Source organism: Chiloscyllium punctatum, chromosome 21 (genome assembly GCF_047496795.1).
Source record: "Chiloscyllium punctatum isolate Juve2018m chromosome 21, sChiPun1.3, whole genome shotgun sequence".
NCBI classification, from domain to species: Eukaryota; Metazoa; Chordata; class Chondrichthyes; order Orectolobiformes; family Hemiscylliidae; genus Chiloscyllium; species Chiloscyllium punctatum.
Genome location: NC_092759.1, coordinates 17,939,289 through 17,961,309, shown reverse-complemented (window position 1 = coordinate 17,961,309; position 22,021 = coordinate 17,939,289). Strand labels below are relative to the sequence as shown.

General features: G+C 41.4%; 1 protein-coding gene across 1 annotated transcript in view; it reads left to right on the top strand.

The window, feature by feature from the left end:
• LOC140492614 (uncharacterized) overlaps positions 1-22,021 on the top strand; it is a 162,883-nt gene that overhangs the window by 36,363 nt on the left and 104,499 nt on the right. Inside the window, exons 2-7 of the mRNA XM_072591626.1 lie at positions 5,584-5,697; positions 12,655-12,759; positions 13,581-13,694; positions 14,976-15,080; positions 16,455-16,559; positions 17,381-17,494. Of these exons, the coding sequence (XP_072447727.1) occupies positions 5,613-5,697; positions 12,655-12,759; positions 13,581-13,694; positions 14,976-15,080; positions 16,455-16,559; positions 17,381-17,494 (628 nt within the window). The 5' untranslated portion in view covers positions 5,584-5,612. The remainder of the gene's footprint in view (positions 1-5,583; positions 5,698-12,654; positions 12,760-13,580; positions 13,695-14,975; positions 15,081-16,454; positions 16,560-17,380; positions 17,495-22,021) is intronic.

Below are 22,021 nucleotides of genomic sequence, written 5' to 3'. Positions count from 1 at the left end.
TCAGCAGGAATTTGAGAAACAACTTTATAAGGATATTTCAGTTATCTGTAAGAATAATAGGGTGGTAATAGTGGGGGATTTTAACTTTCCAAATGTTGACTGTGACTACCATTGTGTTAAGGGTTTTAATGGAAATGTATTTGTTAAGTATGTACATAAAAACTTTCTGATTCAGTATGTGGATGTACTGACTATAGAATGTGCAAAGTTTGAGCTAGACTTGGGAAATAAGGCAGGGCAGGTGACTGAGGTGTCAATGGGGAGGCACTTTAGGGCCAGTGACCATAAATCTATTAATTTTGAAATAGTGATGGAACAGCATAGACCAGATCTAAAGAAGTTCTAAATTAGAGGAAGGCCAATTTTGACGATATTTAGCAAGAACTTTTAAAGGTAGATTGGGCATGGATGTTTGCAGGTAAAGGGACAGCAGGAAAATAGGAAGGCTTCAAATATGAAATAACAAAAGTCCAGAAACAGTATGTTCCTTTTATGGTAAAAGGCAAGGCTGATAGGTATAGCGAATGCTGAATGACTAGAGAAATTGAGGTTTATGTTAAGAAAAAGAAGGAAGCATATATCAGGTATGGACAGCAGAAAATCGATGAATCCATAGAACAATATAACGGCAGTAGGAGTATAGTTAAGAGGGAAGTCAAGATGGCAAAAAGGGGACATGACATCCCTTTGGCAAATTAAGGAGGATTATGTTAAAGAGGATCGAAAGGAATTTTATAAATTACATTAAGGAGAAAAGGGTAACTATGAAGAGAATAGGGCCTTTCAAAGATCAGCAAGACAGCCTATGTGTGGAGCTGCAAGAGATGGGGGAGATACTAAACAAGTATTTTGTGTCAGTGTTAACTGTGGAGAAGGCCATGGAAGATCTAGAATGTGGGGACATAGATGGTAATATCCTGAAAAATGTCCATATGTTAGAGGTGGAGGTGCTGGATGTCTTAAAGTGTATAATGGTGTATAAATCCCCAGAACCTGATCAGGTGTACCCAAGAACTCTATGGGAAGCTAGTGAAGTGATTGCTGGGCCCTTTGCTGAGATATTTGTATCACCGATAGTCACAAGTGATGTGCCGGAAAATTGGAGGTTGGCTAAAGTGGTGTCACTGTTTAAGAAAGGTGGTAAGGACAAGCCAGGGAACTATAGACCGGTGAGCCTGACATCGCTGGTATGCAAGCTGTTGGAGGGAATCCTGCGGGACAGGATTTACACGCATTTGGAAAGGCAAGGTCTGATTAGGAATACTGAACATGGCTTTGTGCATGGAAAATCGTGTCTCACTAACCTGCTTGAGTTTTGTGAAGAAGTAACAAAGAGGATTGATGAGGGCAGAGCAGTGGATGCGATCTATATGGACTTCAGTAAGGTGTTTGACAAGGTTCCTTTTGGGAGACTGGTTAGCAATGTTAAATGACATGGAATATAAGGAGAACTAGCCATATGGATACAGAACTGGCTCGAAAGTAGAAGAGAGAGGATGGTGGCAGAGGATTGCTTTTCTGACTGGAGGCCTGTGACCAGTGGTGTGTCACAAGGATCGGTGCTGGGTCCACTGCTTTTCATCATTTATTTAAATGATTTGGATGAGATATAGTTAGTAAATTTGCAGATGACATCAGAATTGGAGATGTAGTGGATAGCGAAGAAGGTGACCTCCGAGTACAATGGGATATAGATCAGATGGGCCAGTGGGCTGAGGAGTGGCAGATGGAGCTTAATTTAGATAAATGGGAGGTGCTGCATTTTGAAAAAGCAAATCAGAGCAGGACTTATACACTTAATGGTAAGGTGCTGGGGAGTGTTGCTGAACAAAGAGACCTTGGAGTTCAGGTTCATAGTTCCTTGAAAATGGAGTAGATAGGATCATGAAGAAGGCATTTGCTATATTTTTCTTTATTGGTCAGACCACTGAATATAAGAGTTGGGAGGTTATGTTATGGCTGTACAAGACATTGGTTCGGCCACTTGTGGAATATTGTGTTCAATTCTGCCCTCCCTCCTATAGGAAGGATAATATGAACTTGAAAGGGTTCAGAAAAGATTTACAAGGATGTTGCCAAGATTGGAGTATTTGAGCTGTAGGGAGAATAGATTGGGGCTGTTTTCCCTGGAGCGTCGGAGGCTGAGGGGTGACCTTATAGAGGTTTATAAAATCATGAGGGGCATGGATAGAGTAAATAGACACGGTCTTTTCCCGAGGGTGGGAAAATCCAGAACTGGAGGGCATTAAGTTTATGGTGAGAGGGGAAAGATTTAAAAAAGACCTAAGGGGCAGTTTTTTCACGCAGAGGGTGGTACGTGTATGGAATGAGCTGCCAGAGGAAGTGGTGGAGGCTGGTACAATTACGTCATTTTAAAAGGCATCTGGATAGGTACAGAGGAACTTCAATTATCTGAATATCAATTATCCAAATTTTGGATTATCCGAAGGTGATCTCAAGGTCCCGATAGAAACATTGTGTCAAAGGGCTGTTTCAACCCTGGTCGTGTCTTTTGTTTGCAGGTACAATGATTAAAAACAAATTTGGGTCACTGAAATGCTGCCGAGAACAGTCCTGGACAGTCCAGGCACCGTCTCTAAATGACTGACATCCTGCCTTCTCTCTCTCCCCCCACACTTTCCATGGAGTTCTACATAGGGGTGAATCCTAAAACCCCCCCTTCCCAGATAATTTCTTCGACATTGTCCTGTACAGGGCAGAGGTGGAACCGGTTAAAAAGTTGCAGTAAAAAGTTGTGTGCGTGTGCACGTGTGTGTGTGTGTGTGTGTGTGTGCGCGCGCACACGCTATTTGGAGACATACCCCACAAAGGTAGCAGCAGTCTTACTGTTGGTGTCCAGTCCAGCTGCCCCGGAGGGGGGTGGGAGGGGTCAGCTGGGGTTAGGGACGCGGACGGGGGTTGGACGGTGGCTTAGGGGGAATGGTGGTGCGGGGTTGGGGGGCAGGCGGAGTTGGGGGGGGCAGGGGCGGGGTTGGGGGGGCAGGGGCTTGTGTGCTGTGTGCTGCTGCCTAGTCTCCTGAACGGGGAACAGACTTCACAGAAAACTCCGAGCCCAAGAGGAAATCAATTAACCGAATAATCAATTATCTGAATGAAATAGTGCCCGCTCATCTCGTTCGGATAATCAAGGTTTCTCTGTATTTGAACAGGAAGGGTTTAGAAGGAATATGGGCCAAGTGCTGACAAATGGAACTAGAATAATTTAGGACAGCTGTTCGGCTGTTTCTGTGCTGTGTACGTCTGTGACTCTATGACTATGAGATTTGGAGATGGAAATGGTCCCTGCTTGAGAATCATAAAGAGAAGAGGAAGCAATACAAATCCAGTATGGGTATTTGGAGAAAATGATCCAACCAAGCATTTAATTGGAACTAGGTTAACACCTCATTTGGAAGACAGACCTATCACAATACTGCATACTAGTATCGACTGTATTGGACGAGAGTTGGTGTCCATTAGTTGTCAAACTTTTCTTAATCTTTTATTGGCTGTGAGTCACATTGGTAAGGCCACATGTTATTCTCAATCCTAGCTGCCCTTGCGATGGTAGTGGAGAGCTATTTGAATTGCCCGAAATGTTGATTTTCCTGCTCCTTGGTTAAAGAACTGGTTGAGCAACTGGAGACAGACAGTAGTAGTTGAAGGAGTTTCTTGAAATGGAGAAAGGCAATTCAATCATAGGACAAGCTAGAGAATTCCTAGAAACATGGAACTCATCCGTGGACTCTATCAACAAGCACATAGATCCAATATACTGGCACTACAACCAGAACCAGCAACCAGAAGCAGCAGAAATGAAACCAAATAAATTCCAAAAGGCACAGTACAGCAGCACTTCACAAGAGGGTTGAGGATGTCTCCTGGACATGGGACGAAACATCTGCAAATTAACTTCCCAGCTCAATGAATATACCCACAATGATGACAACTAATGTGATATTTAAGAGAAACATCGACAACATCACAGTATCCACATTAACAAGCAGTCCAGGGTTTCAATCACATCTGCAGAGACTTCAACATCAGGACATAAATGGGAGACATTGTGGCCTATTGGCTCAATTTTTAATTAGATTTAGATTTGATTCCCTGCAGTGTGGAAACAAGCCCTTCAGCCCAACAAGTCCACACTAACTCTCTGAAGTGTAATTCATCCAGACCCATTTCCCTCTGACTAATGTACCTAACACTATGGGCAATTTAGTAAACCAGAGCATCCAGAGGAGACCCACGCTGACACGGGGAGAATGTGCAAATAGACAGTTGCCCGAGGGTGGTATTGAACCTGGGACCCTGGTGCTATTAGACAGCAGTGCGAACTACTGAGCCACTGTGTTGACAGGGGAAGGAAAGAAATTGAAAATTTTGTTCTTGGAGGGCCGTTCTGGATCTGGCATCCGTGGGAAAACTTGTAGATTCCATAAGTACTGCAGGGAGAGTGGAATAGAAAATGTTCTTTCACACCTTTATGAGTCTTGATACCTTTAATAGGCTTGCCAAAGTGCCTGACCCAAACAGAGTGACAGTTAGCATTTCGTTTCCAGAGAAAGGCACCGGACATGTGCGTTTTAATGGGAAGTAGTTAGGATTGCTCCAGAACGTGGGCGGCACGGTGGCACAGTGGTTAGCACTGTTGCCTCACAGCGCCTGAGACCCGGGTTCAATTCCTGCCTCAGGCGACTGACTGTGTGGAGTTTGCACGTTCTCCCTGTGTCTGCGTGGGTTTCCTCCGGGTGCTCCGGTTTCCTCCCACAGTCCAAAGATGTGCAGGCCAGGTGAATTGGCCATGCTAAATTGCCCATAGTGTTAGGTAAGGGGTAAATGTAGATGTAGGAGTATGGGTGGGTTACGCTTCGGCGGGGCGGTGTGGACTTGTTGGGCCGAAGGGCCTGTTTCCACACTGTAAGTAATGTAATCTAATCTAAAAAACGTAACAGCATAAGTGACAGCAGGAGGATAAGGCCATTCAGCCCATCTAGCCTGGTCTATCAAAAATGAAATTGTGTCTTAACTTTCTTCAGCTCTACCTCCCTGGACTATTAATACACACTTGATGTTATTAATATATAGAAATATTTTGATTATAGACTTGAACATACTCAGTGACTGAGCCTTCTACACTCAGTTGCATTGTGTGCACAAAAGATGAATCATTTTCTGAGTAAAAACATTTCTCCTCGAATTTCTTCTGAATTTGTATAGAATGATCCATTTTCCTTGACCCCCCTCCAGTAGAATTATCTTTCCAGTGTTGATTGAATGGAAAGTATGTATGTCAGAATGTACAAATTGGGCTTTTCTGAAAGATGACATGTGGCACTATAGTCCTCCCTCAGCCAACCTATGATGCAGCCTGGATTTGTGCAAGCTCAGTCTGGATTTGGGGTTTCTGTCTGAAGGAGTGTAAAAGATGCACAAGTCCCTTTCCATTTGTAACAAATGGAAATTGACATCAAACCATAGCACTGAACGGAATATGATTCTGATGTGGAAAGAGAATGAAATGGATGAAGGAAATGTATTCAGTATAAAATCTGACACCATGAAAATTATCTTAAACAGAAACAAAGACAACAACTGAGGACTTGACAATGGAGTCTACATCAGTAGACACTACAGTGGCAAACATCAGGTCAAATCCTACCCTGACATCCACTGATCTGTCAACATCAGGAGGTAAATGGCAGACATCATGACCTATAGTTAGAACATATCCAACTGTAATTTTTCTCTGAGAGATTGGTACACGATCACGTTCCTGCAATTTGTCTTACCCTAATTTGAATTCAGAGCATCACTAATTTATTGTAAACAATAAAGCTTCCAGTGTGTGGAGTTTCTGAGGTATCGACGTTTCGGGCATAAGCCCTTCTTCAGGAAGCTTATGGCCGAAACGTCGATTCTCCTGTTCCTTTGATGCTGCCTGACCTGCTGTGCTTTTCCAGCAACACATTTTTAAGCTCTGATCTCCAGCATCTGCAGTCCTCACTTTCTCCTAGTTTCTGAGGTATCGTCAATGTTTAACAGAGCGAGCAACAGGAGCCAATTTATGAACATCAAGATTACTTTAAAAACAAAGAACAAAGAGATAGAATGGATACACTTTCTTCTTGATGACATTTAGGGAATGAAGATTAGCCCAGGACACAATCAATGGTTCAATTGCTTTTGAACCAATAACACAGTTGGATCCAATCCTTGCACAAGAGACTATGGAAGCAATCACAAAGTAATGTCACTTTGGAGAGTCAATATTGTAGCACTACCTCTGCATTGCTGATCTCCAGCCTGGATCTGCTGACTGTAACTCTTGTGTTGAGTTAATGAGCTTCTGACTGAGTTTTATGCGCTCACCTCACAGCACAGAGAGAGTCCCAATGTAATAAACTTGCCAATGAGCCTTTCCTGAACAGTGAGACAGATACCATTTTACTTCCAGAGAAAGTGTACCGGACATGTGTGTTTTAGTGTAAAGCAGTCAGGATTGCTACAGAACGTCAGAGCATAGTGACAGCAGGAGGATGAGGCCATTCAGCTCATCTAGCCTGGTAAATCAAACATAGAATTGTGTCTTACCGTTCTTCAACGGTGGTTCCCTGGACTATTGCTGCAGCCCTTCATGTTATTAATATATAGAAATATTCTGATCACAGTCTTGAACACAATCAGTGACTGAGCCTTCTGCACTCAGTTGCATTGTGTGCACTAAAGATTAATATGACTAAAAACATTTCTCCTTGTCTTTGTGCTGAGTTTGTACAGAATGATCCCTTGTCCTAGACCACACTCCAGTGGAATTATCTTTCCAATGTTGATCCATTGGAAAGTATGTATGTCAGAATGTGCAAATTGGGCTTTTCAGAATGATGACATGTGGCACTGTGGTCCTCCTCAGGCAACCTAGTGTGCAGCTTGGATTTGTGCAAGCTCAGTCTGGGTCTGGGGTTTTAGTCTGGAGGAGTGTAGGAGATGCATAATGCCCTATCAATTTGTAACAAATGGAAATTGACATCAAACCATAGCACTGAACAGAACCTGATTCGGATGTGGAAACAGGATGAAATGAATGAAGATAATGTATTCAGTATAAATTCTGACACCATGAAAATTATCTTAAACAGAAACAAAGACAACAACTGAGGAATTGACAATGGAGTCTACATCAGTGGACACATGAGTGGTAACCATCAGCTCAAATCCTACCCTGACATCCACTGATCTGTCAACATCAGGAGATAGATGGCAGACATTGTGACCTATAGTTAGAGCATATCCAACTGTAATTATTCTCTGAGAGATTGGTACACGACCACTTCACCTGCAATTTGTCTTGCCCTAATTTTAATAGAGCATAACTGATTTATTGGAAACAATTAAACTTCCAGAGGGAGGAGTTTCTGAAGTATAGCCAATTTTAATAGAGTGAGTGATGGTAGCCAATTTATGAACATCAAGATAACTTAGAAACCAAGGAGGAAAGAGCTAGACTGGATACTCTCTCTTCATGATGATGTTTAAGGTATAAAGATTAGCACAGGATAGTATCAATGGTTCAACTGCTTTTGGACCAATAACACAGTTAGATCCAATCCTCACACAAGAGACCATGGAAGCATCACAAAGTAATGTCATTTTGGAGAGTTGATATTCTAGGACTCCCTTTCCATTGCTGACCCCCAGCCTAGATCTGCTGGCAGTAACACTGGGGTCGATATGTTGCTGTTCTGACTGAGTATCATTTGCTCACCACAGAGCACAGAGAGATCCCCAATGTAATAAGCTGTCAATATACCTGTCCAGAACAGAGTGACAGTTATTATTTTATTTCTAAAGTAAATGCACTGGACATGTGTGTTTTGGCGTAAAGCAGTCAGGATTGCTACAGAATGTAGGAGCACAAGTGACAGCAGGAGGATGAGGCCATTCAACCCATCGATCCTGTTCAAGCAAAACTAAAATTATGTCTTAAATTTCTTCATCGCTATTTCCCAGGAGTATTGATGCAGCACGTGATCTTATTAATATGTAGAAATATTTTGATCACATTCTTGAACGCACTGTGACTGAGCTTTCTGCACTCAACTGCATTGTGTGCACAAAAACATTTCTCCTTGTCTTTGTCCTGAATTTGTTGAGAATACTTCTTTGTCCTTGACCCCACTCCTGTGGAATTATCTTTCCAATGTTGATTCAGGGGAAAGTTTGAATGTTAGAATGTACGAATTGGGCTTTTCTGAAAGATGACATGTGGCACTGTCGTCCTCCCTTAGCCAACCTACCGTGCAGCCTAGATTTGTGCAAGCTCACTCTGGGTCTGGGTTTTCTGTCTGAAGGAGTGTAAAAGATGCACAATTCCCTTTCCATTTGTAACAAATGGAAATTGACATCAAACCATAGCACTGAACAGAATGTGATTCTGATGTGGAAACAGGATGAAATGGATGAAGAAAATGTATTCAGTATAAAATCTGACACCATGAAAATGATCTTAAACAGAAACAAAGATAATAACTGAGACAATGGAGTCTACATCAGCAGACACAACAGTGACCACCATCGGCTCAAATCCTATCCTGACATCCACTGATCCGTCAACATCAGGAAGCAAATGGCAGCCATTATGACCTATCGTTAGAAAACATTTTCTCTGCAAAATTGGTACACGATCACTTCACCTGCAATTTGTCTTGCCCTGATTTTAATGGAGAGTATAGCTTCTTATATAAACAATTAAACTTCCAGAGGGAGGAGTTTCTGAGATATCGCCATTGTTTAACAGTGCAAGCGATGGGAGCCAATTTATGAACATGATGATTACTCAGAAAACAAGGAGGGAAGAGATAGAATGGATACACTTTCTAATTGATGATGTTTAGGGGATCAAAATCAACCCAGGACACTATCAATGCTCCAACTGCTTTTGGAGCTATAACACAGTTAGATTCAATCCTCCCACAAGAGACTTTGGAAGCAATCACAAAATAATGTCACTTTGGAGAGTCGATATTGCAGCACTCCCTCCGCATTGCTGACCTTCAGCCTGGATCCTGGCAGTAACTCTGAGGTCGATTTGATGGGCTTCTGACTGAGTATTATGTACTCACCATGGAGCAGAGAGAGAGAGTCCCAATGCAATCAGCTTGCCAATAAGCCTGTCCTGAACAGAGTTACAGTTACCATTTCCTTTCCAGAAAAAATGCACCGGACATGTGCGTTTTAGTGTAAAGCAGTCAGGATTGTGGCATGACTGTAAAAGCATAAGTAACAGCAGGAAGATGAGCCCATTTAGCCCCTCTAGTCTTTTCCATCAGCATTTAAATTGTTTCTTACATTTTTCAATGTTCGTTCCCTGGACTCTTGCTGCAAAACTTGATGTTATTAACCTATAGAAAGTTTTGATCATACTCTTGAACACACTCAGTGACTGAGCCTTCTGCACTTAGTTGCATTGTGTGCACTAAAGACTCATCAATTTCTGACAAAAAATCATTTCTCCTCATCTTTGTCCTGAATTTGTCGAGAAAGTTCCATTGTCCTTGACTCCACCCCAGTGAAATTATCTTTCCAGTGTTGATCGAGTGGAAAGTATGAATGTTAGAATGTGGAAATTGGGCTTTTCTGAAAGATGACATGTGGCACTGTAGTCCTCCCTCAGCCTACTGTGCAGCCTGGATTTGTGCAAGCTCAGTCTGGGTCTGGGGTTTCACTCTGAAGGAGTGTAAAAGATGCACAATTCCCCTTCCATTTGTAACAAATGGAAATTGACATTAAACCATAACATTGAACGGAATGTGATTCTGATGTGGAAACAGGATGAAATGGATGAAGAAAATGTATTCAGTATAAAATCTGACATCATGAACATTGTCTCAAATCCTACCCTGACATCCACTGATCTGTCAACATCAGGAGGTAAATGGCAGACATTGTGACCTTTAGTTAGAGCATATCCAACTGTAACCCTTCTCTGAAAGATTGGTTAATGATCACTTCACCTGCAATTTGCCTTACCATAATTTTAATAGAGAGCATGACTGATTTATTGTAAACAATTAAACTTCTACAGGGAGGAGTCTCTGAAATATCGCCAATTTTTAATACAGTAAGCAATGGGAGCCGATTTATGAACATCAAGATTAGTTATAAAACAAGGAGGAAAGAGCTAGAATGGATACTCTCTCTTCTTGATGGTGTGTTGGAGATAATGTTTAGCACAGGATATTATCAATGGTTCAACTGCTTTTGGACAAATAACACAGTTAGATCTAATCTTCCCACAAAAGACTATGGAAGCAATCACAAAATAATGTCACTTTGGAGAGTCAATATTGCAGCATTCCCTCTGCACAGCTGACCTCCAGCCTGGAGCTGCTGGTAGTAACTCTGGGGTTGAGTTAATGAGCTTCTGACTGAGTTTTCTGCGCTATCCTCACAGCACAGAGTCCCAATGTAATATGCATGCCGATGAGCCTGTCCTGAACAGTGAGACAGATAGCAATTTATTTCAAGAGGAAGTGCATCGGACATGTGCATTTTAGCATAAAGCAGTCAGGATTGCTACAAAGCATAACAGCATAAGTGACGGCAGGAGGATTAGGCTATTCAGCCCATCAATCATATTCTAGCAAAAATACAACTGTGTGTTAAATTCTTCATTGCTATTTACCAGGAGTATTGATGCAGGACCTGACTGAGCCTTCTGCACTTAGTTGCATTCTGTGCACAAAAGATTCATCATCTTCTGACTAAAAACATTTCTCCTTGACTTTATTCTGAATTTTTGAGAATGTTCCCTTGTCCTTGACCCTTCTCCAGTGGAATTATCTTTCCAGTGTTGATCGAGTGGAAAGTATATCTGTCAGAATGTATGAATTGGGCTTTTCTGAAAGATGACGTGGCAATGTTGTCCTCCCTTAGCCAACCTACTGTGCAGCCTGGATTTGTGCAAGCTCAGTCTGGGTCTGGGGTTTCAGTCTGGAGGAGTGTAAGAGATGTTCAATTCCCTTTCCATTTGTAACAAATGGAAATTGACATCAATCCATAGCATTGAACAGAATGTCATTCTGATGTGGAAACAGGATGAAATGAATGAAAAAATGTATTCAGTATAAAACCTGACACCATGAAATTTATCTTAAACAGAAACAAAGACAACTGAGACAATGGTGTCTACATCAGTGGACACAACAGTGACAACCATCGGCTCAAATCCTACCCTGACATCCACGGATCCGTCAACATCGGGAGGTGAATGGCAGACATTGTGACCTATCGTTAGAACATATCGAATGTATATCCAACTTTTAGCTAGAATGGATACTCTCTCTTCTTGATGAAGTAGCATAGCACCGGATACAATCAATGGTTCAACTGCTTTTAGGACAATAACACAGTTAGATGCAATCCTCCCTGACATCCACTGATAAGTCAACATCAGAAGGTAGATGGCAGACGTTGTGATCTATAGTTAGAACATATCTAACTATAATTTTTCTCTGAGAGATTGGTTAACGATCACTTCATCTGCAATTTGTCTTGCCCTACTTTTAATAGTGAGCACAACTGATTTAATGTAAACAATTAGACTTCCAGAGGGAGAAGTTTCTGAGGTATCGCCAGTGTTAAACAGAGCAAGCGATGGGAGCCAATTTATGAACATCATGTTTTCTTGGAAAACAAGGAAGAAAGAGAGAGAATAGATACACTTTCTTCTTGATGATGTTTAGGGGATGAATATCAGCCCAGGACACTATCAACGGTTCAATTGCTTTTGGGACAATAACACAGTTAGAATTCAATCCTCCCACAAGAGACCATGGATGCAATCATGATTTAATATCACTTTAGAGAGTCGATATTACAGCACTCCCTCTGCACTGGACCCCTTCAGCCTGGACCTGCTGACAGTAACTCAGGGGTTGGGTTCATGAGCTTCTGACTGAGTTTTGTGCGCTCACCTCACACACAGAGAGAGTCCCAGTGTAATAAGCTTGCCAATGAGCCTTTCCTGAACATTGAGACAGATACCATTTTACTTCCAGACCAAGTGTACTGGAGATGTGCGTTTTAGTGTAAAGCAGTCAGGATTGCTAAATGACCGTAAGAGCACAAGTGACAGTAAGAGGATGAGGCCTTCAGCTCATTTAGCCTCTTCTAACAGAATTAACATTGTGCCTTACCTTTTTTCAAACCTCGTTCCCTGGACTCTTGCTGCATCAATTCATGTGATTAATATATAGAAATATTTTGATCATATTCTTGAACACACTCAGTGACTGAGCTTTCTGCACTCAGTTGCATTGTGCGCACTAAAGACTCATCATTTTCAGACTAAAATACATTTCTCCTTGTTGTTGTCCTGAATTTATCGAGAATGTGCTGTTCTCCTTGACCTCACTCCAGTGGAATTATCTTTCCAGTGTTAATCCGGTGGAAAGTATGAAAGAATGTTAGACACGGTCTAGGTCAGAGGAGTGTAAGAGATGCACAACTTCCTTTCCGTTTGTAACAAATGGAAATTGACATCAAACCGTAGCATTGAACAGAATGTCATTCTGAGTGGAAACAAGATGAAATGGTTGAAAAAACTGCATTCAGTATCAAATCTAATACCATGAAAATTATCTTAAACAGAAACAAAGACAACTGAGACAATGGAGTCTACATCAGTGGACACAACAGTGACAACCATTGGCGCAAATCCTATCCTGACACCAACTGATCTGTCAACATCAGGAGGTAAATGACAGACATTGTGACTTATTGTTAGAACATATCCAATTGTAAGTTGTCTCTGAGAGACTGGTACACGACCACTTCACCTGCAATTTTCCCGGCACTAATTTTAATTCAGTGCATGACAAATTTATTGTAAACAATTAAATGTCCAGTGGGACGAGTTTCTGAAGTATAGCCAATGTTTAACAAAGCAAGTGATGGGAGCCAATTTATGAACATCAAGATTACTTAGAAAACAAGGGAGAAATATGTGGAATTGATACTGTCTCTTCTTGATGGTATTTTGGAGATGAAGATTAGCCAAGGATACAATCAATGGTTCAACAGCTTCTGAACCAATAACACAGTTAGATCCAATTCTCCAACAAGTGACTATGGAAGCAATCACAAAGTAATGTCACTTTGGAGTGTCGATATTGCAGCACTCCCTCTGCAGTGCTGACCTCCAGCCTGGATCTGCTGGCAGTAACTCTGGGGTTGAGTTAATGAGCTTCTGACTGAGTTTTATGCGCTAACCCCACAGCACAGAGATCGTCCCAATGTAATAAGCTGCCCATGTGTCTGTCCTGAACAGTGAGACAGATACCATTTTACTTCCAGAGAAAGTGCAGCCTGGATTAATGCAAACTCAGTCTGGGTTTGGGGTTTCTGTCTGAAGGAGTGTAAAAGATGCACAAGTCCCTTTCCATTTGTAACAAATGGAAATTGACATCAAACCATAGCACTGAACGGAATCTGATTCTGATGTGGAAAGAGAATGAAATGGATGAAGGAAATGTATTCAGTATAAAATCTGACACCATGAAAATTATCTTAAACAGAAACAAAGACAACAACTGAGGACTCGACAATGGAGTCTACTTCAGTGGACACAACTGTGGTAACCATCAGCTCAAATCCTACCCTGACATCCACTGACCTATCAACATCAGGAGGTATGTGGCAGACATTGTGACCTATCATGAGAACATATCCAACTTTAATTATTCTGTACAACTATACACGATCACTTCACCTGCAATTTGTCTCGCCCTACTTTTAATAGAGAGCATAACTAATTTACTGTGAAAAATTAAACTTCCAGAGGTAGGTATTTCTAAAGAAAAGCCAATGTTTAATAGAGCGAGCGATGGGAGCTAATTTATGAACATCAAGATAACTTAGAAACCAAGGAGGCAATAGCTAGAGTGGATACTCTCTGTGCTTGATGACGTTTAGGGGATGACGATCAGCCCAGAATACTATCAATGCTCCAACTGCTTTTGGAGCAATAACACATTTAGATCCAATCCTCCCACAAGAGACTACGGAAGCAATCACAAAGTAAAGTCACTTTGGAGAGTCAATATTGTAGCACTACCTCTGCATTGCTGTCCTCCAGCCTGGATCTGCTGGAAGTAACTCTGGGGTTGATTTGATAAGTTTCTGCCTGAGATGTTTGCGCTCACCATGGAGTACAGAGAGAGTCCCAATATAATAAGCTGCTGAAGTGCCTGTCCTGAACAGGGTGACAGTTACCATTTTATTCCCAGACAAAGTGCACCAGATACGTGTGTTTTAGCATGAAGTAGTTAGGATTGCTCCAGAACGTAAGGGCATAAGTGACAGCAGGAAGATGACGCCATTCAGCCCATCTAGCCTGTTGTATCAAAAATGAAATTGTGCCTTCCTTTTTTTTTAAGGCTAGTTCCCTGGACTCTTGCTGCAACACTTGATGTTATTACCATATAGAAATATTTTGATCAAATTCTTGAACACACTCAGTTACTGAGCCTTCTGCACTCAGTTGCATTTTGTGCACTGAAGACTCTTGGTTTTCATACCAAAAAACATTTCTCCGCACCTTTGCCGTGAATTTGTACAGAATGGTCCCTTGCCCTTCACTCCAGTGGAATTATCTTTCCAGTGTTGATCGAGTGGAAAGTATATCTGTCAGAATGTACGAATTGGGCTTTTCTGAAAGATGACGTGGCAATGTTGTCCTCCCTTAGCCAACCTACCGTGCAGCCTGGATTTGCGCAAGCTCAGTCTGGGTCTGGGGTTTCAGTCTGGAGGAGTGTAAGAGATGTTCAATTCCCTTTCCGTTTGTAACAAATGGAAATTGACATCAATCCATAGCATTGAACAGAATGTCATTCTGATGTGGAAACAGGATGAAATGAATGAAAAAATGTATTCAGTATAAAACCTGACACCATGAAATTTATCTTAAACAGAAACAAAGACAACTGAGACAATGGTGTCTACATCAGTGGACACAACAGTGACAACCATCGGCTCAAATCCTACCCTGACATCCACGGATCCGTCAACATCGGGAGGTGAATGGCAGACATTGTGACCTATCGTTAGAACATATCGAATGTATATCCAACTTTTAGCTAGAATGGGTACTCTCTCTTCTTGATGAAGTAGCATAGCACCGGATACAATCAATGGTTCAACTGCTTTTAGGACAATAACATAGTTAGATGCAATCCTCCCTGACATCCACTGATAAGTCAACATCAGAAGGTAGATGGCAGATGTTGTGACCTATAGTTAGAACATATCTAACTATAATTTTTCTCTGAGAGATTGGTTAACGATCACTTCATCTGCAATTTGTCTTGCCCTACTTTTAATAGTGAGCACAACTGATTTAATGTAAACAATTAAACTTGCAGAGGGAGAAGTTTCTGAGGTATCGCCAGAGTTAAACAGAGCAAGCGATGGGAGTCAATTTATGAACATCATGTTTTCTTGGAAAACAAGGAAGAAAGAGAGAGAATAGATACACTTTCTTCTTGATGATGTTTAGGGGATGAATATCAGCCCAGGACACTATCAACGGTTCAATTGCTTTTGGGACAATAACACAGTTAGAATTCAATCCTCCCACAAGAGACCATGGATGCAATCATGATTTAATATCACTTTGGAGAGTCGATATTACAGCACTCCCTCTGCACTGGACCCCTTCAGCCTGGACCCGCTGACAGTAACTCTGGGATTGGGTTCATGAGCTTCTGACTGAGTTTTGTGCGTTCACCTCATAGCACAGAGACAGTCCCAGTGTAATAAGCTTGCCAATGAGCCTTTCCTGAACATTGAGACAGATACCATTTTACTTCCAGACCAAGTCTACTGGAGATGTGCGATTTAGTGTAAAGCAGTCAGAATTGCTACATGACCGTAAGAGCATAAGTGACAGTAAGAGGATGAGGCCTTCAGCCCATTTAGCCTCTTCCAATAGAATTAAAATTGTGCCTTACCTTTTTTTAATGCTCGTTCCCTGGACTCTTGCTGCAGCAATTCATGCGATTAACATATCGAAATATTTTGATCATATTCTTGAACACACTCAGTGACTGAGCCTTCTGCACGCAGTTGCATTGTGCGCACTAAAGACTCATCATTTTCAGACTAAAATACATTTCTCCTTGTTGTTGTCCTGAATTTATCGAGAATGTGCTGTTCTCCTTGACCTCACTCCAGTGGAATTATCTTTCCAGTGTTGATCCAGTGGAAAGTATGAAAGAATGTTAGACACGGTCTAGGTCAGAGGAGTGTAAGAGATGCACAACTTCCTTTCCATTTGTAACAAAATGGAAATTGACATCAAACCGTAGCATTGAACAGAATGTCATTCTGATGTGGAAATAGGATGAAATGATTGAAAAAACTGCATTCAGTATCAAATCTATCTTAAACAGAAAGAAAGACGACTGAGACAATGGAGTCTACATCAGCGGACACAACAGTGACAACCATCGGCTCAAATCCTACCCTGACACCCACTGATCCGTCAACATCAGGAGGTAAATGACAGACATTGTGACTTATTGTTAGAACATATCCAATTGTAAGTTGTCTCTGAGAGACTGGTACACGACCACTTCACCTGCAATTTTCCCGGCACTAATTTTAATTCAGTGCATGACAAATTTATTGTAAACAATTAAATGTCCAGTGGGACGAGTTTCTGAAGTATAGCCAATGTTTAACAAAGCAAGTGATGGGAGCCAATTTATGAACATCAAGATTACTTAGAAAACAAGGGAGAAATATGTGGAATTGATACTGTCTCTTCTTGATGGTATTTGGGAGATGAAGATTAGCCAAGGATACAATCAATGGTTCAACAGCTTCTGAACCAATAACACAGTTAGATCCAATTCTCCAACAAGTGACTATGGAAGCAATCACAAAGTAATGTCACTTTGGAGTGTCGATATTGCAGCACTCCCTCTGCAGTGCTGACCTCCAGCCTGGATCTGCTGGCAGTAACTCTGGGGTTGAGTTAATGAGCTTCTGACTGAGTTTTATGCGCTAACCCCACAGCACAGAGATCGTCCCAATGTAATAAGCTGCCAATGTGTCTGTCCTGAACAGTGAGACAGATACCATTTTACTTCCAGAGAAAGTGCAGCCTGGATTAATGCAAACTCAGTCTGGGTTTGGGGTTTCTGTCTGAAGGAGTGTAAAAGATGCACAAGTCCCTTTCCATTTGTAACAAATGGAAATTGACATCAAACCATAGCACTGAACGGAATCTGATTCTGATGTGGAAAGAGAATGAAATGGATGAAGGAAATGTATTCAGTATAAAATCTGACACCATGAAAATTATCTTAAACAGAAACAAAGACAACAACTGAGGACTCGACAATGGAGTCTACTTCAGTGGACACAACTGTGGTAACCATCAGCTCAAATCCTACCCTGACATCCACTGATCTATCAACATCAGGAGGTATGTGGCAGACATTGTGACCTATCATGAGAACATATCCAACTTTAATTATTCTGTACAACTATACACGATCACCACCTGCAATTTGTCTCGCCCTACTTTTAATAGAGAGCATAACAGATTTACTGTGAAAAATTAAACTTCCAGAGGTAGGTATTTCTAAAGAAAAGCCAATGTTTAATAGAGCGAGCGATGGGAGCTAATTTATGAACATCAAGATAACTTAGAAACCAAGGAGGCAATAGCTAGAGTGGATACTCTCTGTGCTTGATGATGTTTAGGGGATGACGATCAGCCCAGAATACTATCAATGCTCCAACTGCTTTTGGAGCAATAACACATTTAGATCCAATCCTCCCACAAGAGACTACGGAAGCAATCACAAAGTAAAGTCACTTTGGAGAGTCAATATTGTAGCACTACCTCTGCATTGCTGTCCTCCAGCCTGGATCTGCTGGAAGTAACTCTGGGGTTGATTTGATAAGTTCCTGCCTGAGATTTTTGCACTCACCATGGAGTACAGAGAGAGTCCCAATATAATAAGCTGCTGAAGTGCCTGTCCTGAACAGGGTGACAGTTACCATTTTATTCCCAGACAAAGTGCACCAGATACGTGTGTTTTAGTATGAAGTAGTTAGGATTGCTCCAGAACGTAAGGGCAAAAGTGACAGCAGGAAGATGAGGCCATTCAGCCCATCTAGCCTGTTGTATCAAAAATGAAATTGTGCCTTCCTTTTTTTTTAAGGCTAGTTCCCTGGACTCTTGCTGCAACACTTGATGTTATTACCATATAGAAATATTTTGATCAAATTCTTGAACACACTCAGTTACTGAGCCTTCTGCACTCAGTTGCATTTTGTGCACTGAAGACTCTTGGTTTTCATACCAAAAAACATTTCTCCGCACCTTTGCCGTGAATTTGTACAGAATGGTCCCTTGCCCTTCACTCCAGTGGAATTATCTTTCCAGTGTTGATCGAGTGGAAAGTATATCTGTCAGAATGTACGAATTGGGCTTTTCTGAAAGATGACGTGGCAATGTTGTCCTCCCTTAGCCAACCTACCGTGCAGCCTGGATTTGCGCAAGCTCCGTCTGGGTCTGGGGTTTCAGTCTGGAGGAGTGTAAGAGATGTTCAATTCCCTTTCCGTTTGTAACAAATGGAAATTGACATCAATCCATAGCATTGAACAGAATGTCATTCTGATGTGGAAACAGGATGAAATGAATGAAAAAATGTATTCAGTATAAAACCTGACACCATGAAATTTATCTTAAACAGAAACAAAGACAACTGAGACAATGATGTCTACATCAGTGGACACAACAGTGACAACCATCGGCTCAAATCCTACCCTGACATCCACGGATCCGTCAACATCGGGAGGTGAATGGCAGACATTGTGACCTATCGTTAGAACATATCGAATGTATATCCAACTTTTAGCTAGAATGGATACTCTCTCTTCTTGATGAAGTAGCATAGCACCGGATACAATCAATGGTTCAGCTGCTTTTAGGACAATAACACAGTTAGATGCAATCCTCCCTGACATCCACTGATAAGTCAAATCAGAAGGTAGATGGCAGACGTTGTGACCTATAGTTAGAACATATCTAACTATAATTTTTCTCTGAGAGATTGGTTAACGATCACTTCATCTGCAATTTGTCTTGCCCTACTTTTAATAGTGAGCACAACTGATTTAATGTAAACAATTAAACTTGCAGAGGGAGAAGTTTCTGAGGTATCGCCAGAGTTAAACAGAGCAAGCGATGGGAGTCAATTTATGAACATCATGTTTTCTTGGAAAACAAGGGAGAAAGAGAGAGAATAGATACACTTTCTTCTTGATGATGTTTAGGGGATGAATATCAGCCCAGGACACTATCAACGGTTCAATTGCTTTTGGGACAATAACACAGTTAGAATTCAATCCTCCCACAAGAGACCATGGATGCAATCACGATTTAATATCACTTTGGAGAGTCGATATTACAGCACTCCCTCTGAACTGGACCCCTTCAGCCTGGACCCGCTGACAGTAACTCTGGGATTGGGTTCATGAGCTTCTGACTGAGTTTTGTGCGTTCACCTCATAGCACAGAGACAGTCCCAGTGTAATAAGCTTGCCAATGAGCCTTTCCTGAACATTGAGACAGATACCATTTTACTTCCAGACCAAGTCTACTGGAGATGTGCGATTTAGTGTAAAGCAGTCAGAATTGCTACATGACCGTAAGAGCATAAGTGACAGTAAGAGGATGAGGCCTTCAGCCCATTTAGCCTCTTCCAATAGAATTAAAATTGTGCCTTACCTTTTTTTAATGCTCGTTCCCTGGACTCTTGCTGCAGCAATTCATGCGATTAACATATCGAAATATTTTGATCATATTCTTGAACACACTCAGTGACTGAGCCTTCTGCACGCAGTTGCATTGTGCGCACTAAAGACTCATCATTTTCAGACTAAAATACATTTCTCCTTGTTGTTGTCCTGAATTTATCGAGAATGTGCTGTTCTCCTTGACCTCACTCCAGTGGAATTATCTTTCCAGTGTTGATCCAGTGGAAAGTATGAAAGAATGTTAGACACGGTCTAGGTCAGAGGAGTGTAAGAGATGCACAACTTCCTTTCCATTTGTAACAAAATGGAAATTGACATCAAACCGTAGCATTGAACAGAATGTCATTCTGATGTGGAAATAGGATGAAATGATTGAAAAAACTGCATTCAGTATCAAATCTATCTTAAACAGAAAGAAAGACGACTGAGACAATGGAGTCTACATCAGCGGACACAACAGTGACAACAATCGGCTCAATTCCTACCCTGACACCCACTGATCCGTCAACATCAGGAGGTAAATGACAGACATTGTGACTTATTGTTAGAACATATCCAATTGTAAGTTGTCTCTGAGAGACTGGTACACGACCACTTCACCTGCAATTTTCCCGGCACTAATTTTAATTCAGTGCATGACAAATTTATTGTAAACAATTAAATGTCCAGTGGGACGAGTTTCTGAAGTATAGCCAATGTTTAACAAAGCAAGTGATGGGAGCCAATTTATGAACATCAAGATTACTTAGAAAACAAGGGAGAAATATGTGGAATTGATACTGTCTCTTCTTGATGGTATTTTGGAGATGAAGATTAGCCAAGGATACAATCAATGGTTCAACAGCTTCTGAACCAATAACACAGTTAGATCCAATTCTCCAACAAGTGACTATGGAAGCAATCACAAAGTAATGTCACTTTGGAGTGTCGATATTGCAGCACTCCCTCTGCAGTGCTGACCTCCAGCCTGGATCTGCTGGCAGTAACTCTGGGGTTGAGTTAATGAGCTTCTGACTGAGTTTTATGCGCTAACCCCACAGCACAGAGATCGTCCCAATGTAATAAGCTGCCAATGTGTCTGTCCTGAACAGTGAGACAGATACCATTTTACTTCCAGAGAAAGTGCAGCCTGGATTAATGCAAACTCAGTCTGGGTTTGGGGTTTCTGTCTGAAGGAGTGTAAAAGATGCACAAGTCCCTTTCCATTTGTAACAAATGGAAATTGACATCAAACCATAGCACTGAACGGAATCTGATTCTGATGTGGAAAGAGAATGAAATGGATGAAGGAAATGTATTCAGTATAAAATCTGACACCATGAAAATTATCTTAAACAGAAACAAAGACAACAACTGAGGACTCGACAATGGAGTCTACTTCAGTGGACACAACTGTGGTAACCATCAGCTCAAATCCTACCCTGACATCCACTGACCTATCAACATCAGGAGGTATGTGGCAGACATTGTGACCTATCATGAGAACATATCCAACTTTAATTATTCTGTACAACTATACACGATCACTTCACCTGCAATTTGTCTCGCCCTACTTTTAATAGAGAGCATAACTGATTTACTGTGAAAAATTAAACTTCCAGAGGTAGGTATTTCTAAAGAAAAGCCAATGTTTAATAGAGCGAGCGATGGGAGCTAATTTATGAACATCAAGATAACTTAGAAACCAAGGAGGCAATAGCTAGAGTGGATACTCTCTGTGCTTGATGATGTTTAGGGGATGACGATCAGCCCAGAATACTATCAATGCTCCAACTGCTTTTGGAGCAATAACACATTTAGATCCAATCCTCCCACAAGAGACTACGGAAGCAATCACAAAGTAAAGTCACTTTGGAGAGTCAATATTGTAGCACTACCTCTGCATTGCTGTCCTCCAGCCTGGATCTGCTGGAAGTAACTCTGGGGTTGATTTGATAAGTTCCTGCCTGAGATTTTTGCGCTCACCATGGAGTACAGAGAGAGTCCCAATATAATAAGCTGCTGAAGTGCCTGTCCTGAACAGGGTGACAGTTACCATTTTATTCCCAGACAAAGTGCACCAGATACGTGTGTTTTAGTATGAAGTAGTTAGGATTGCTCCAGAACGTAAGGGCATAAGTGACAGCAGGAAGATGACGCCATTCAGCCCATCTAGCCTGTTGTATCAAAAATGAAATTGTGC